Source organism: Dama dama, chromosome 18 (assembly GCF_033118175.1).
Source record: "Dama dama isolate Ldn47 chromosome 18, ASM3311817v1, whole genome shotgun sequence".
In the NCBI taxonomy this organism is placed as follows: domain Eukaryota; kingdom Metazoa; phylum Chordata; class Mammalia; order Artiodactyla; family Cervidae; genus Dama; species Dama dama.
Genome location: NC_083698.1, coordinates 90,408,966 through 90,427,340, shown reverse-complemented (window position 1 = coordinate 90,427,340; position 18,375 = coordinate 90,408,966). Strand labels below are relative to the sequence as shown.

The window sequence follows — 18,375 nt, the reverse complement described above, 5'->3', positions numbered from 1 at the left end:
CATTTACAACAGAAGATAATAAGCTCTTTGGTTTGATTACTTCATTACAATGATGGAATCTCGGTAGGAAAGAATGGTTTTCCCTCCCATCCAGGCAGCCAGATAACACTGAGCAGAGTTCCCTGTGCTATACAGTAGGTCTTTGTTGGTTATCCATTTAAAATATAGCAGAGAGGGGCGTTCAGGGGAGAATGGATACATGTGTATGTGTGGCTGAGTCCATTTGCCGTTCACCTGATACTATCACAACACTGTTAATCGACTATACTCCAATAAAAAATAAAAAGTTAAAAATTATTTTTTTTTAGTAGGACTCCTTAGAATAATAAGTTAAAATCAGGGATTTGACTGCATAAGTTAAAATCCTTGCTCTGCTTTGTACAAGGTGTTAAGACCTTGGGCAAGTTACTTAACCCCTTGAAGCCTCAGTTTCCGCTTTGCTGGTAGCTCAGCTGGTAAAGAATCTGCCTGCAATGCAGGAGACCCTGGTTTGATTCCTGGGTTGGGAAGATCCACTGGAGAAGGGATTGGCTACCAACTCCAGCATTCTTGGACTTCCCTGGTGGTTCAGCTGGTAAAGAATCCACCTGCAATGCGGGAGACCTGGGTTTGATCTCTGGGTTGGGAAGATCCCCTGAAGAAGGAAACAGCTATCCACTCCAGTATTCTGGCCTGGAGAATTGCATGGACTGTATAGTCCATGGGGTTGCAAAGAGTTGAACACAACTGAGTGACTTTCACTTTCACTTTCATGATGGAGTAAGATTGATGTATAAAAATAATAACCCACATTAATATTTATTACAGTACTGGTCATATAGTAAGCACCCAATGTGTGTTTGCTATTGTGATTAATCCAATCCATTACCCCAGTGTTTGAACTTCCATCACAAATGTATTCAGGAAATGAGGTATGTGTGCCCAGTTTCTGCTTGAACACCACCAGGGTCAAGGAACTTACAACCTCCACCAGTTGTCCACCTGATTACTGGGCAAACATAGTAATTGTTGACAAATTCTAATGGGTTGTAACATACATACTTATATCTTCTACTCAAGGGTGTTCAATCTATTGGGATTACCCAGAAGAAATATAACTTGCCTTGCAGGACAGCACTTCTCACTTCGGAAGGTGCTAGCTCTCTCCCTCCACCTCACACACCAACACAAACTCTTAGACCCTTTAATCATTTCTGATATGACACTGATTATAAGATCCCATTTTACCCTTTTAAACTCTTCTTGAAGAACCTTTTGTTTATTAATGGTTTTCTTAAAGGCTGAAGATCAGAATTCATAAAGCGAAACAAATCTGACCCGATCACCTGTGAGTACTAGAGAACTACTTCCTGACCTGAACACTATATTTCTATTAATACAACAAAAGATTGATCTTTTTTGGAAGTTACATCACACTGCGTTGACTCATCATCTACTCACAATCAACAGGAGACTCTAAATCTTCCTACGTGAGCAATTGTAAGTCATCTCGCCCCCAACCTGTACTGGTACAATTGAATTTTGGGAACTCTGAGTGCTTTAAATCTGTCCCTTTATATTGTTAGGTGTGATTCACCATTACATTTTGTCAGGATTTGATAAGGGGGAGGGGAATCCTGATTGTATCATCCAACTTATTGGTTATCCTTTGCAGTTGCGCATAATTTACAGATGCACAACAATTTACATCTGTAAATTCATTCAATATGTGGTCAATGTTATCATCTTAGCCATCCATCAAAAAGTTAAGGGCAACAAAGCTTTGTGCTAGATTTACATTAGATCTGTAGAGGCCTGGGTATGCATCAGTCTCTTAAAAATGTTTTAAAAGACACTGTTCATTCAATCAATATATATTGAGTTTCTATTATGTAAACAGTTATTGTTCCAAGTTCTGAGCATATACTGGTGAACAAAACAAAATTCCTGCCCTTATAAAGCTTATATTCTAATTTGAGGATAAGCAATAAACAAATATGAAGATAAATAATAAATTTTTTAAAAATGAAAGCAAGTAAGGGGCTCGAGCAAAGAGATCAAACCAGCGAATTCTAAAGGAAATCAACTCTGAATATTCTTTGGAAGGACTGATGCTGAAGCTGAAACTCCAATACTTTGACCACCTGATGCAAAGAACTGATTCATTGGAGAAGACCCTAATCCTGGGAAAGATTGAAGGCAGGAGAAGGGGATGACAGACAATGAAAAGACTGGCTGGCATCACTGACTCGATGGACATGAGTTTGACTAAGCTCCAGGAGTTGGTGATAGACAGGGAAGCCTGGCATGCTGCAGTCCATGGGGTTGCAAAGAGTTGGACACGACTGAGCGACTGAATTGACTGACTGACTGACTGATGCTGAAGTTCCAACACTTCGGCCACCTGAAGGGAAGAGCTGACTCACTGGAAAAGACCCTGATGCTGGAAAAGATTGAGGGTAGGAGGAGAAGGGGAAAACAGAGGATGAGGTGGGTTGATGGCATCACCAACTCAATGAACATGAGTTTGAGCAAACTCTGGGAGACAGTGAAGGACAGGGAAGCCTGGCATGCTGCAGTCCATGGGGTTGCAAAAAGTCAGATATGACTTAGAGACTGAACATTACCAAGGGGCTCGAGAAGGTTCACAGTGGGTGTGCAGTGAAGAGTTGTCCACATGCAGTGCGGCTGAACCAGAGTTGCTTCTGAAGTTTGCTTACACTGCTCATGCCCTGCATTCTGAGTGTGCATCTGATCCAAATGTTGTCCAAAAGTGGACAGCAAGTCTTTCTGGTTTCTCAAAATTCACTTTTTTTTCTACATGGAGTCATATTAGGAAAAACTCAACAGAATAATGATAAAGAATTTAAATAGTCATGAAATAAGAAAATCTGAAAGGATATAATATTTCAAGGCACTTTGCAACATTTCATCATATGCATAGAATATTCAAACACTATGAGACCAGCTAGACAAGCAGGGAAGTCAGTCATAACTCCTGATCAAGACTCCAGAGAGACAGTTTAAAAATTACTGCGACAGAGTTTAAAAATTATTGCTCTACAAATATAGTATATGGTTGAAAATGAAGTAATGGAGGAAAAAAATAGAAAAGCTAGCACTTACCTTATTCCAATCCCCATTTTCTCAAGTATGGAGTGGGTTATGAATCCAAAAGTTTATGGAGAGTCGAGAGGATGGAATGCTTGGGGGACCCCAAAATACAGCTCAGAGAGTCTGCATTCTGAACTCTGGAAGAGAAGCCCATAAGGGACAGATTTGAAATCTAAATCTATTAATTACTCTCTGCTCATGATTCTATTGTTGATAAATTCTTCTAAATAGTTTTAGATAATCTTCAAATCTCTTTGATGTCAAAGAGACTTGATAAATCTTTGTTTTGTAAAATCCTAATTGTATCCTCTGATTGGAAATTTATTGTCTATTCTCACAGTGATATTTTAACCTCTGTTTTCATTCATTGAGCATCTACTTTGTACCAAGTACTTTGTTGGTTCTATGAGTCCAAAGGTAAATGAAGTAAATATGCTTCCTGCTTACAGAAACCTTTCAGTAGAGCTTCCAGTAGAGGGCAAGACAGAAGCAGGAAAGGCAGTTCCCATAAAACAGTGTGTTATAAAGAGAAGACTATCAAGAACTCTCGGAGGGACACCTAACCCAGACTTTGGGAGAATTGGAAGTTAGTGCTTGCACATGGAGACTTACAAGGTATGAAGAAGTTAGTCCAATAAAGAGGTGAGGCAGATCTGTTCCAATGGAGGGCACACAGATGCATATTTTGAAGGTGACAGAAATGACCAAGAATCTGAATACTGAAAATAGTTCAGGATAGCTGAGACACAGTGGTCAGAAATGAAACTGGAGAGGTTAACAGAAACAATTTATACAGAGCCTTACAAGCCATGTCATATAGGAAGTATAATCTACTGAAGTTTGTGATGGCTTGAAGTTTGTGATGGCGTTTTGAAGGGGAGAAGTTTAAACTGGTGTTCAGTTTTTTTACTTGAACAGCTGAGTCCCTGGAGAAGGAAATGGCAGCCCCCACTCCAGTATTCTTCCCTGGATAATCCCATGGACAGAGGAGTCTGGCAGGCTATAATTCAGGGGGGGTCACAAAGAGTTGGACACAACTCAGCGACTGAGCGCATTGGGTGGACAGTGATATCACTCACTAAGACATTTTCTTAAGAGATGAGTCCAATTGTGGTCATGTTTGGTTTGGGATGCCTGGGGAACACTCACAGGTTATGAGGAGGCAGTTTGATCTGGAAATCTGAGAGCACAGGTTTAGGAAGCATCAGTACACGATAGGCAACAATAGAATCCAAGGGGATGAAAGAGCTTTGTGGGGAGAGTGTCATGGAAGAGAAAAGGGCCCAGGAGAGAAACCAGAGTAATATCAAAACTTAAAACGTGGGCAGAGAAAGGATTTCCTCCACCCCCCCCCCATCCCCCCCAAAAAAAGGAGATCAAGAGAAGATAAAGCCAGAGAGAGGGCAACTAGAGAGAGGTTTCAGGAGGGAAACTAGTGGAGTGAGATATCACAGAGGACAAAGGAAAAGCACATTTCAACAAGCAGGTTGTGGTCAACAACAGTAAATGCTGTCAAGAGATCAAGTGAGAAAAGCTTGATAAGCATCTATGGAGGGATTTCCAAGAAGGTATCTGTCCAGTTGGGTGAGAGCCAGGTCAGTGGAGGCAGAAGGCAGCTCACAGTGAACTGAGGAATCGGTGGAACCAGTGAATGTAGACAACTGTTTCAAAAAATTTGCCTTCAAAGTAGAAGATATAATCCCTAGATTTTTTTCCAAAAGTAGGGACATGAGGCCACCGTGAAGACTCACCTACCACCTTTGCATTAGCTTAATTACCTCATTGCCATGCTCTTGGTAGGGATGGCCTGTGTGTTGAAGGTGAACCAAGACACAATGGATGAACACTGTAAGGGGTCTGGATAAGACAGGAGGAGCAGGGCGCAGTCAGAGAACAGGCACCAGGAGCTAGAAGTCAGCTGGAGTTACTACGCACACAGAGGCCAGGAATAGTCATGCTGGACAGGCAGCCTACCACCACCAGCTCTGCTATCCTCAATCCTTCACAGCTGGTGTTTCCATTCTCACCCTTTCATGACATGAAGTAAAGTTTCTGACATTCACAACAACTCCTCACATCTAATCTCAACCCCTCTTAGTTACTTGTACTCCAAAGAGAAGATAGGAAAGTTCTGGCCTGGGTGGTGCTAATAGGGAGCGCAGAGGCAATGGTAGTAACCAACCTGAAAAGGTTGCAGTGATAGTGACCTGAGCCTAAAAACCAGGAGTTGAATTAGGCCCTAAATCAGTAGCAAAACTGGCTGCATGGCTTGATTAAATGAAACATTCTCAATTGCAATCATTCCAGGATATCTAGGTTCTCTAAAATGCACACTGTGACTGAACTGGAAGGCTTAACTGTCTTCAGATTGTGATTACAGCACAGACAGGAGATGAAGTATCGTGGTAAACATCACAAATAAAGACGGTACTTTTGTCCTGTGTGGAGAATAGCTAAGCTGCACAAACCGAGTTTCTGGCTGAAGATTTTTTTTTCATTTTACTCAACTCAATAATCATTTACCCACTGGATACTGCTTAAGGGGCAGAGTCTTCATCTAGTTCTCATTTAAGGAGACTGAAAAGGAAAAACTAAATAATAATACCTCATTTGTGTATCATGCTTGTCTTTCAAAGAAGACATCATAACCCATTTTATATGATCTAATTTACATTAACAACCCTTTTATAATGTAAATACTAGTAAGGGCTATTATCATTTTATAAAGGATGCATGGAAGAAACCAAGGTATGCAGGAATGAAATGAGGAGTTCAACAATGCAACTTCCATTTTAGAGATGTAATAGCGAGCTTGTTCTTCTTTTTGGTTTTACAAGGAAGCCATGCTTTAGAAAAACATGCTTATTAAGCTGTTACTTTGCCCTTAAATTTTAAGATGAAAAATACCTTGCTTAAAAGAAATCACAGGGCCAAAATGTTCATTTTGTTCCACAGATCAAAACTTTCTCCCAAGTGTAGATGAAAACCAATCAATTCCTATCACCCAACTCTGATTTTAATCAGCACAGTTCTCACCATCTTGTGCCACACATATTATGAGTCGTTTGTGAGTATTACTCTCCTCTTTACATACATTAGGCTGCAGTAATCTTATCGTCTCAGTTGGACTTGGAAACTGCCATTCTATGTACTAATTCTGCATGTATGTAAAGTCATTGACACTTTCATGTTTGTATGAGCTTCCCTTTGGGTGGGGTAACATTTTTCTGATCTTTTCAGGTATTCATTCACTCATTCATTCATTTATTCATACTCTCAAGCACTCACACATCCATTCAACAAGCATTGATTGTGTGCCCCAAATGTAAAAACATTACCCTAGATGTAAAAGAAAGAGAAAGAAGACAAAAATCATTTACTTCAGGAAACTCACAGCCCAGTGAGGGAGTCAGAAGACCAAACAACTGTAGTTCAGTGTGGTAGGTGTGGAGATGGAGTGACACATGAAAATAGTCTGGGGACCATAGAGAGGGGATTGATCTCCAGCGAGGAAGGCCTCTTAGGTCTATGTATGCCAGGAAGAAGGAGATTTGGGTATTCTGGGTAGAGGATATAGCATGAGCAAAGACATATATAAGAGCATCTTGTGCATTTGGGGAATCACAGGAAGCATGGTATAACACCAGGTTCTTCAATATTCTATGACTGGTTCTATTTCATTATCCAGGCCCTGGACATTAACATGTGTGAAGAGAAAAGTGAAACTCTTAGTCACTCAGTCGTGTCCTACATTTTGTGACCACATGGACTGTAGCCTGCCAGACTCCTCTCTCTGTGGAATTCTCCAGGCAAGAATACTGGAGTGGGTAGCCTTCCCTTCTCCAGGAATCTTCCTGATCCAGGGATCGAACCCAGGTCTCCTGAATTGCAGGTGGATTATTTATTATCTGAGCCACCAGGGAAGCCCCAGGATGTCAACATAAATAATTTTATGAAGGGAAATATATGGTCCCTGGGTTGTCTTCAGTCATGTAAGTAAAAATATATTTTACATGGGATCTGTACCAAAGTACTTTTGGAAACACTATTTGAAAAATGTCACACAGGTATCAGGTCAAAATCAAAGCTTGGGTCTGGTCTACCCAAAGTTTGTGTTCTCCATATTTCATCTCCAGGGGGAGGCAGGTAAGAACAGCCTATCTATTCATCAAATATAAGTAGGTGAATACTTAGTCCACCTCCATTATGATGTCAGTATAAAAAATTTATATAGAAATACTTCCAAATACAGCATTTTCAAACGCACAACATTGGGTAGGTCAGATTTTTCCTGTTTACCTCTTCTCAATCATTCAGCCTTGGTACTGCCCAGCCATCAAAAACCAGCCTTATAGATTCTCATCAATACCCCTACACACTAGCAAGAGGGGTTTGGAAACAGTCTGAAAATTTTGCACCCAAGTCCCTGCAGGGACAGCTCTTTCCTGAGGCTTCTGAGAAGTACTGCATGAAGGTCTTTATGCACCTTTATGAACCAGGTCAGTAACTGATAAAATGCAACCACTACAGAGAACTCACACTGAAACTTCCACAGACTAATCTACTGCCTGGGTAGTCTACTCTGAATTCCCTGTTAATTACTAAAAGCTTTGCACCACCAAATTGCATCCTTGTTTCTATTTGGAAACTTTTCAGAGACTCTAAAAGTTCAAAATAACTAATCTATGTTGGTTCCTGACCAATTATAGAATCCTCTTTAAGACAATATTTTCAATTTGGCTACACCTTGCAGCATCTGGGATCTTACAATAGTTTCCTGACCAGGGATTGAACTCCCACCCCCTGCATGGAAAGCAACTGAGTCTTAACCACTGGATCACCAGCAAAGTCCCTCTAAGACATCATTTCTTCATTCATCTACTCCTTGACCCACTCAAAGAGCATCAACTTCCTCATTTCTCATTCTCTTCAAGCCAATCCAGTCAGTATTTGTCCCCCACACTCCCATCACTTCATGGCAAATAATGGGGAAACAGTGGAAACAGTGGCTGATTTTATTTTGGGGGGCTCCAAAACCACTGCAGATGGTGATTGCAGCCATGAAATTAAAAGACGCTTACTCCTTGGAAGGAAAGTTATGACCAACCTAGACAGCATATTAAAAAGCAGAAACATTACTTTATCAACAAAGGTCCATCTAGTCAAGGCTATGGTTTTTCCAGTAGTCGTGTATGGATGTGAGAGTTGAACTATAAAGAAAGCTGAGCACCGAAGAATTGATGCTTTTGAACTGTGGTGTTGGAGAAGACTCTTGAGAGTCCCTTGGACAGCTAGGAGATCCAACCAGTCTGTCCTAAAGGAGATCAGTCCTGGGTGTTCATTGGAATGACTGATGTTGAAGCTGGAACTCCAATACTTTGGGCCACCTGATGCGAAGAGATGACTCATTTGAAAAGACCCTGATGCTGGGAAAGATTGAGAGCAGGAGGAGAAGGGGACGACAAAGGATGAGATGGTTGGGTGGAATCACTGGCCCAATGGACATGGGTTTGGGTAGACTCTGGCAGTTGGTGATGGATAGGGAGGCCTGGCGTGCTGTGGTTCATGGGGTCGTAAAGAGTCGGACATGACTGAGAGACTGAACTGAACTGAACTTCTACTACAAACATACCTGTGAAGGTTGCAATGACCTCTGGTTGTCAAATCCACTGGTCAGTTTTCCATTCTAATCTTACTGCCCTCTCAGCAGCCATAATACTTGGCCCTAGTGATCCATCTCTTTTCACTGCAACATTTTCTTTGCTTTGCTTCCATCACACCACATGAGCTTTCCTTCTATCTTATTGTTTTTTCCTTTTCAGTCTCTTTTGCTGGGTCCTTCCTGATTTATGAATGCTGGGAGCTCCACTGGGCTTGGTCCTCTACAATTGCCCATCTAGATCATTGCTTTAAATACCATATCTCTTGTCCTAATGTCTGTCTTGGAAGCTGCAGAGGGTTTTTTTTCCCCCTAGAGACACTTAAGTTTGGGTTGGGCACTGAAGGAGGCAATAAGTTGGCTGAGAGTAGATTCTAAGGGAAAAGAGGGGGGGGGGGAAAGCACAAAAGTGTGGAAAGGCAAACTGCATTCAGAGAAGAGAGGGAAGTCTGATGTGGGTTGAAAATAACTGGTTAGGGAGGTTGTAGTAATATCGAGAAGAACCTTGATTTACAGTTAAGGGACTTTATGCTGGACTTCACACTGAAGACAATAAGCATGAAAGGTATGAGAGGTTCCTAAATAGGGAAGAGATGTGGTCATTCATATTAAAAAAATAAATAAAGAAAACTGTAGTAGCAGGATGATGGCTGAACTAGAGTAAAGGGAGGCTGGAGCCAGGAAAGCCAATTAGAAGGTCACCGTAATAGTCTAAGGAAGGGATTACGGTCTGAGTCACCATAGCAGCAGGGGGATGAAGAGTAGTGACAAATCCAAGGGAGATTTAGAAGTAGCATTGAGGACATAGTTATTGATTAGATAGCCACTTGGGAGTAGGGGAGAGAGGCCAAAGTTGAAGTGTAATGACATTAACTAGGCTAAATACGAGGAGAGCAAAAGTGGGGGGGTGGGGAAGGGAGGATGATGATATTAAGTTTGCAGTGACTATAGGATATCCAATGGCAAATGAAAGACATGTCTGCGGATCAGGAGCAAAGTTTGGACTGACTATATAGGTTCAGAAGTCAGGGCCCATGGGTAGCTAAATTCTCAGAATGGATGGGATATCCTGAGGAGGCCATAGAGTGAGAAGACTGCCAAGACCCTGAGGGGAAAAAAGCATGCAGGCAGCAGTCAGAGGAAGAGGAGCGGGAAGAAGAGACTGGAAAGGTCCAGAGAGATAGCATGAGAATGGGACAGAGTGAAGTCTGCGAGTAAAGGGAGAAGAGACCTTCAAAGAAGAAAGGATAAACAATTCTCTCTGAGGTAGGATGAATGCTAAAGTCTGGGGATCAGATCTGATGAGCACAGTTCCTAGAGCATTGGAAGTCAACCTGGAATGGATCAAGTGAAGACTCTTCTTGGAAGTTTGACTGTGAGGGAAGCAGGAAATGGCTGGGAAGAAAGTGGAGTTGGGCAAGGTGTAGACATTTTTTTATTTTAATGAGATGAAGTCTTTGGTACAACAGATGGCTAGCTAGTTTCTGCTTAAACAACTCTTGTGAGTGCACTACCCCACAAGACAACCTCGTTGCATTTTTTTAACCAGCAATTGATCACTCAGTTCAGTTCAGCATGTATTCGTTAAGTACCTGCTATGTCCAAAGCATTGGGCTTGGCATTCCAGTGCCTAAAAATATATGCAAAACACGAGGTGGATTTAGGATATTCAAAACTCACAAAGAAGAAAATCCATTGTAAGTCCACTGTTGAGATATTATCACCATCAACATTTTCCTGTGTCCGTCCAGTCATATTTTTTTTGAGCATATATATTGAAAAATAAATTACCTACATTGTCTGATATCATGGCATCTTCCACAATCTGCTTCCTACTGGATGCACAGTTTTCATCAAAGGAACATACTATGATTTATAGAATACGTCTTTTCGAACTTTTAGGTTATCTCTAAGTGTTCAATATTATAAAGAAGGTATGCTTTACTAAGTACTCTTATATTAAATGTTGTGAGTGTTTCTGTTTATTTTCTTAGGATAAAGTCTTAAAAATGAAATTACTCTTTTAAATGGTTTGCACATATTAAGATTTTAAGTACATAATGCCAAATTGCTCTCTAGAATGCTTGAATCAATTTGAAAGTGAAAGTGGCTCGGTCATGTCCAACTCTTTGCAATCCCATGGACTGTAGCCTGCAGGCTACTCTGTCCATGGAATTTTCCAGGTCAGAATACTGAAGTGGGTAGCCGCTCCCTTCTCTGGGGGATCTTCCCGACCCAGAGATCAAACCCAGGTCTCTGCATTTCAGGCAGATTCTTTACTGTCTGAGCCACCAGGGAAGCTGATGAACCAATTTACACGCCCCTTATTGTATGAGGGTGTTTATTTCCCTGACGTTTTATCCATGGAAGTTATTATTTTAAAGTTCTTGACAATTTCTTAGGTACAAAGATATCTGGTTTTATTTGGTGGCTCAGACAGTAAAAAGAACCTGCCTGCAATGCAGGAGACCTGGGTTTGATTCCTGGGTCAGGAAGATCCCCTGAAGAAGGGAATGGCTACCCACTCCAGCATTCTTGCCTGGAGAAACCCATGAACAGAGTAGCCTGGTAGGTTACAGTCCATGGGGTCACAAAGAGTTGGACATGATTAAGTGACTAACACTTTCATTTTTCTTTCATTTTTCTTTACTATTAACTCTGGATCTTTTTCATTTTAACTGACCAGTTGAATTCCCTTTCTTCTCTTTTGCTTTTTCATATTCTTTACCCACATGGCTTGTTCATGTTTTTTACCTTTCTCATGTTCTTTACACTTCTTTTTAAATGTATTTTTCTCATAAATTTGTAAGAGTACTTCATATATAAAGGACACTACCCTTTGTCATATATATATTTGGTTGCAAAAATTCTAGAATCTCTCATTTATCTTTTAATTTTGTTTGTGGTACTGCTTCATCTACATAAACTGAAAAGTTTCAAGTAGTCAAATCTATAAATGTTTTTCTTTTACAAATCATAAACGTTTATTCTTTCACTCAGGTTTTTACCACCCTAAGGTCAAGAAATGCTTACACCACTTTCATTTTTCAACACGTATCATTTCTCTTGTATGGGTCATTTTTAATATTTAACTCTCTATTTATTGAAAATTTATTTCATTCCTTATTAATCATGTTTGTTCTATCCTTTGAGGATGGTTTGGTTTCCGGAAAGAGAAATCTAACTCAAACAGTCTTAAACAAAACATTGAATCTATTGGCTCCCATAAGTAGAAAAGTTCAAAGACTTCAGGGGCATGTTTACCTAGATGGCTCACACAATGTGGAGAGGATTTGATGTTTCCTTCATTACCTCTTCGCTTTAGTTCCTGGTGAGAGCTCCATTCTCAACAGACTCTCCCCTCCTGGTCCCTAGATGGTGGCCAAGAACTCCCAGGTTACATGCTACTGCATTCACTTCCAGAGGAATGTGTCTTTGTCTTAGCATTACCACAAAAACCCTGATATTTTCTTTCCTTGATTGGACTGATTTAGGTCGCATGCTCATACATGACACAGTTGCTGGAGCCAAGGGGATAAAACTCACTGATAGACTTAAGTCTGGACCACATGCCCCTCACCCTGGAAATAAAGGTGGAGTTAGTTTTCTTAAAACTACATGGATGTCCTACAGAAAAGAGTGACTGAGAAAGAGGGACGCATTCAAGAAGGCAACTAAGGTAAGGGACTGTATCTTTAAATATCAAGATCATTTCTTTTGATGAAAAATGGCAAATCCTCTGCCATTTGAAAACATTTGTTCTACCGCTATTAATGCAGTAGAAATTAGAGTTAAGATCATGAAAGAACATGATCCCTTCCTTAGGTAAGAAACCTTTTACATTCAAGTTGTATAGGGATATCGCAGTTTCAAAAAGTCTAATCATACGCGGTTGGAACAGTTTCCTCCATGGCCAACTAATCTATAGGTTCTCTGAATTCCTTCTTTAAGACAGGCTCCATAGACCCAGTAGAAATAAGACCATAGCTCTAATTCTCCCCTGAATCCATTCTGGTAAAGTCTCTGTCTCCTGGCTGTTTTGTTTTCTGGTTAGTTATTTTGGCAATCCCTTGTCTTTTTTTTTTTTTTTTTTTAAACCATAAGTCTTACCTATACACTTTGCAATGTCTTTTCCTGGCTTGTGACCTGAGACCTATATACTTTGACCTAAATATCTTCTTAGAGGAGGCCTCCAAGGAGTCAGCTAGAGCTAACTAAGTTGGCCTTCGGAGTGCTGGGGCTTTAAGTCGACCACATAGTGATTCAGAAAAGGCAGGACACAATAGAAGCCTCGTGATGTGAGCCAGGCACAGCTCAAAATGTCCTGCCCAGGGCAAGCCATTATCTGACCCCACGAATGGATTAGTGCCCTTGTAAGAAGAGGTGATCTCTCTCTACCTGTCGATACAGCAAGAAGGTGTTCATCTGCGTCAGATACCAAATCTGCTCAGAGCCTGGTCTTGGACTTACTAGCCTTTAGAACAGAGAAATAAACATGTTTTTTTGGATAAATCATCCAGTCAATGGTACTGGTTATAGCAGCTCCAACTGACAAAGACATCATCCTCCCTGCCTCTGTGAGCCTGGACAGTGACTGTACAGTGACTTGGCTTCTATGGGCCAACAAGTCTCTCTCTACCCCTTTGTAGAGGTTTTGATCACAGTTTTTCTTCTTGTCTTAGTCCTTTCTCTAGTGCTTGCTGTTCCTCTGTTCTTCAATTTATTGTATGATATACCATCACTTAATTACTGTTTTTACAGCCCTCCCCCAAACATTGCAATGCGGGAGACCTGGGTTCAATCCCTGGGCTGGGAAGATCCCCTGGAGAATGCAACAGCTACCCACTCCAGTATTCTGGCCTGGAAAATTCCATGGACAGAGGAGGCTGGCAGGATATAGTCCATGGGTTTTAAATGACTGAGAGACTTTCACTTTCACTTCTTTCCGCCCAAAGTCAACCACAATAAATAAATCTATTGAAGATATTTTCTGATTTTAGAGGTATTAAAAATGTGTAGGGAAAGCCTTATATATTAGCATCTAGTGAACTAGACTATAGCTGGATGATTCTGTCTTTAAGCCACCTATTAACATCAGTCTGCTTCATTCAGTAGCACTACTCCTTATTATCTTACTATATAGCAAAGAAAGAAAGTGAAGTCACTCAGTCATGTCCGACTCTTTGTGACCCCATGGACTGTAGCCTATCAGGCTCCTCCGTCGATGGGATTTTCCAGGCAAGAATACTGGAGTGGGTTGCCATTATCTTACTATATCTATAAACAAAAAACAAACAGAAAATCATTGTCTCCAGTACTTTTCCCAGAGCCTACTTGTCTCTGGATGTTAAGCCCTCTAGCGTTATTTTCACAGGTCTGAGTCCTTCTTTAGAGTGAGGTTTCCCCTTACTCCTATCTATTTTCTGTGAGTGTCCTTTAAAAATAAGAGCTAATCAGACGCTTCTTGAGCAGCAACATTGATCTTTTTTATTTAGGTGCTCTCTTTTCTGTATTGAAATCACTGGCTTCATAAGAGTTCAAATTTCAAGTCATTTTACTACTCTTGAGCTTTCTTTCCTAGTTCCTGGCCAGATAGAGCCTTATGTCCATATTTTCTCTTAACCTGCTCAAGTCTTCTTTATATCCGGTTAGCAAGCAAAGGATTGCCTTCTCTGGCTACTACAAATTCAAGGATACCGTGGTCACTTACTTTAAGCTGTCTGTCACTTCCACTTCACCAACACATTCTTCTTAGCTGGTTAGAATTAAGCATAGAATAGTACCTCTTCAATAAGCGATTAGTTTAAATTTAAGTCATGCCAACTTTATTTGATGCCCGCTTTTCAGCAGAATGAGCTTGTCAGTAGATGTTGAAGTTCTCCATTACCCCTATATTGTGGCCCTGTGCTATTAATTCTGTCATTTGTATTGGGAAAGCATTATTGATGTTGCCATAACAGGATCACAAGGCATGTTAGAACTAGCTGACAAAACATGGCCAGTGGAGAGAGTGTGAGCCCAGTAGGGAGTGAAGAGCTCTTTCTAGGGTATGGGCTGTGAATACAGAAGCTGGTTTGGATTAGGGCAGCTGAGCTATGCAAGACCTGATGTCTCTTACCAAGGTGAAGTTCAAGAAGCTACTAATACTAAGAAGTCCAGCATGAAGGCACATGTGTACCACAGTTAAAGGAAACCATGGCAGGAGTGTGGACAGCAGAATACAACCCTCTGGATTCGGACTGGTCAGTGATAAGCTAAACAAGACATCAGAATCAAGGTCAAGAAGACCAGGGTTTAGGAGAATGTCCCAAATCTAAAGGGAATCTGGATGCGAGGCAAAATGACTAGAGATGGAAGGTGTGGAGGTCAAGGTGGAGGCACAGAATTGAATAAACATGGAGTGGGAGGTGTAATAGGAGGGACCTGCAGATGTCAAAGGCTCACAGCTGACCCGACTAGAAGGAAGCAAGATGCTGGGGCTGATACTGATGACATACTTTCTCTCTAATCAGAACTGGCATTTAAATCTTGGGGAGCTTGGAGAGCTAGAACTATAGGCAGAGCCCCTTAGATAACCCAGCATCATGTTCCATCTGGAAGGCAAAGGCAAGACAACTAGCCAGCTGCCTTATTGTAAGCTCCTATGACAACGTCACTTCTGCTTTTATTTTGATGGCTCTGCCAGCCATCAATGTTCAGGTTTGTGAGTTTTCACTTGTATTCCTAAGTTCTTAACTCACACGGGTATTCTATTTTGCCTTTAATTGTGTGTTTCTTTTGAACAAATTATGTACCTTCATATTGGTGCAATACAACAACTAATGCCCTGGTGGCTCAGCTGGTAAAGAATCCACCTGCAATGAGGGAGACCTGGGTTCGATCCCTGGATTGGGAAGATCCCCTGGAGAAAGGAACAGCTACCCACTCCAGTATTCTGGCTTGGAGAATTCCATGGACTGTATAGTCCATGGGGTCACAAAAAGTCGGACACGACTGAGCAACTTTCACTTACTTATTACTTACCGTGTACAGGTACCATGCTAGCTGATTTACATACACTATGTCTTATTTAATTCCCACAGCACCTCCTTGGGAGGTGGGTATTATGATGCCCATTTTAAAAAGAGGAAAATGAAGCTTATATGGTTTATGTAATCAGCCTGAGGTCACACATCTGGGACACAAAAGTGCTCAGGTTTAAACTTAGTTTTTGCCTGCCTATCTGAGGCTTAAATGACTATATTTATACTGTAATACATTCAAACAATTCTCACTGACACCTGTCAGCCACTAGACTTTTTAATCTATCTTCTATCCTCTTTTATCTCTAACTCCCTAACAGTACTGCAGTATATGAAAGTGATCATTAATAAGTATTTACTGAATGAATTAATGTAGCTTAAAAATGTGATTAGAATTACTATGTCCTCTCTTGGTTTGGGTGTTGATATAGACAAGTGATAAGAATTCTTCAGTTTGCTCTATAGAAACACTACATTGACATGCATTCATTCATTACATGGCTGAGAAGGGGCCAACACTGAACTGAGGAGACACACTAAGTCAGATGTAGGCAAATGTGTCTACATGTTCAAATAAATTTGAGAAGTTAAAATAAAGGGTATATATGAAACAGATTATTTTCTTCAGAGCTCTGAATCTGAAAATCTTTCTCAAGACATGGTCTTCTTGTTTGTCTGAAATCAGAGGTTGCCAAACTAACATCCATGGGCCAAATCCAGCCCACCCCTGTTTTCGCATGGCCTGTGGGCTAAAAATGGTTTTCACATTGTTAAGTAGCTGAAAAAGATCAAAAGAAGAATGATACTTCATGACAAGCAAAAATTATATGAAATTCAAATCTCATTTTCCATAAATAAGGCTTAATTGGAAACACAGCCAAGGTCATTCATTTCCTTATTGTCTATGGCTGCTTTAGCACTGCAAAGGCAGAGCCGCGTAGGTGGGGCAGAGACTGTGTGGCCCACAAAGCCTAAACTATTACCCTTTACAGAAAAATTTACTAGTCTCTGGTCTCACCAAGTAATACAGAATGTTATAACATTTTAAATATTGTTTAAGTGACATCTATTACTTTGGTATCTAACTAGAGGACCCTGGACCCAAAAGTCATGACATCTCTTCTGCAGTGTAGAAGGTTTCCACATTCTCTGGACAAAGTCAAACTCTTTCCTCCTTTGGCATCCTCTCCATTCTCTCCTGACAGCAGTAGCAGCTTTTGGCAGAAACAATAACAAACTGAGAAGCTGGTGGTTTCTCTGAGAGGTAGTATGTTTCTTCCTACCCAAAGCCATTTTTCTCTCTGATGGGAAACTGGGGCTGGGCATCCTTATGAGTGGTTACAGTGTATTACAGAAACGTAGTGGCACAGAAATGGATTCTCCAGACTCCATCAACTGATTCAAGGTGGTATGATGGAGTCACACTGGTGAGGAAAAGCAAATTGCTCTTTTTGTCATCACCCAGGACCTAAATAAAGACAAAAATGACTCAGAATGACGAGACACAGGTGAATATTATTTATCAACATATTTTAAGGAGGCATTTAACATCCCAGCAACGTGGCATTGTGAGAGCTCAATTAACATGTAGCTTGGGAGTAAAACCAAGGGATCTTTCTAAGATCAAGTTTGGTTTACAGTACAGTTCAAGAGAATATGCTTTATTTATTTATTGAGACACAAAGACACGTAACTATTGTTGCCGTTTTTTGTATCTCTATTTCTCTTTATCTTTCTGTATCTTTGTCTTTCCAATTTAACAAAAATACACTGATCATTGATTATACCTGCGAGGTACAGGGAATGCCCTAAGGATATAAAAATAAATCAGATAATTGCAACTTTCAAGGAGCTTAGGTTTATGAGCAAAACAAATTATAGCGATCTTCCTGGACTTTGGGGCAGCATTTAACATAAGTTGATGTTAAATGCTTAATATAGTCTTAATATATCCTCCTTAATATATTCCTCTCTTGGTGGCTTTAGCCCCATAGTCTCCTGGTTTTAGTTCTCTGGTTTCTGATTCTTGGTCTCCATTATCAGGTCTTTTTTTTTTTTCCCTCTCTATTCAATCTCTAAATGATCAGAGTTTAATCATGGGCCTGCTTGTCTTGATTATATCTACCCTCCCTACGTAATCTTCTCTCAAATTTATAAATCCAGTTCTAGCAACTCTCTTGAACTTCCAATCCATATAATGAAACTGCATTAAACATCTCCACTTAGACAGATACTGCAATTCTGCAACCGTCCCAAGATGTTCCATCTCAATCATTGACGTCTCTGCTCATTCATCCCATCTTTGAAGAAATCTCAAGTCAGTCATGATACTACCTCCCTCTCCATAACTCACCAATTCCATCCAATTGTCAAGTTCTTTAAAATAACTCTTGACTCTGATCATTTCTCTTCCTGAGCACACTATCACTGTAGATGAGGAAACCATGCCTCACAATTTTTAACAGTTGCCCACCATTCACTTGTATAACTGTACCATAATTTATTTAACCATTTCTCTATCAATGGACGTGTAGGTTGTTTTCATTCTTTATCTACCATAAATAATGCTTCAGTAAAGATACTAGAAGAGTCATTCTTCAA

At 40.5% G+C, this 18,375-nt stretch overlaps 1 protein-coding gene across 1 annotated transcript in view; it reads right to left on the bottom strand.

Annotated features, from left to right (window-relative positions):
• MKLN1 (muskelin 1) overlaps positions 1-18,375 on the bottom strand; it is a 377,600-nt gene that overhangs the window by 352,987 nt on the left and 6,238 nt on the right. The window contains exon 2 of the mRNA XM_061165822.1: positions 3,106-3,230. Within this exon, the coding sequence (XP_061021805.1) occupies positions 3,106-3,122 (17 nt within the window). The 5' untranslated portion in view covers positions 3,123-3,230. The remainder of the gene's footprint in view (positions 1-3,105; positions 3,231-18,375) is intronic.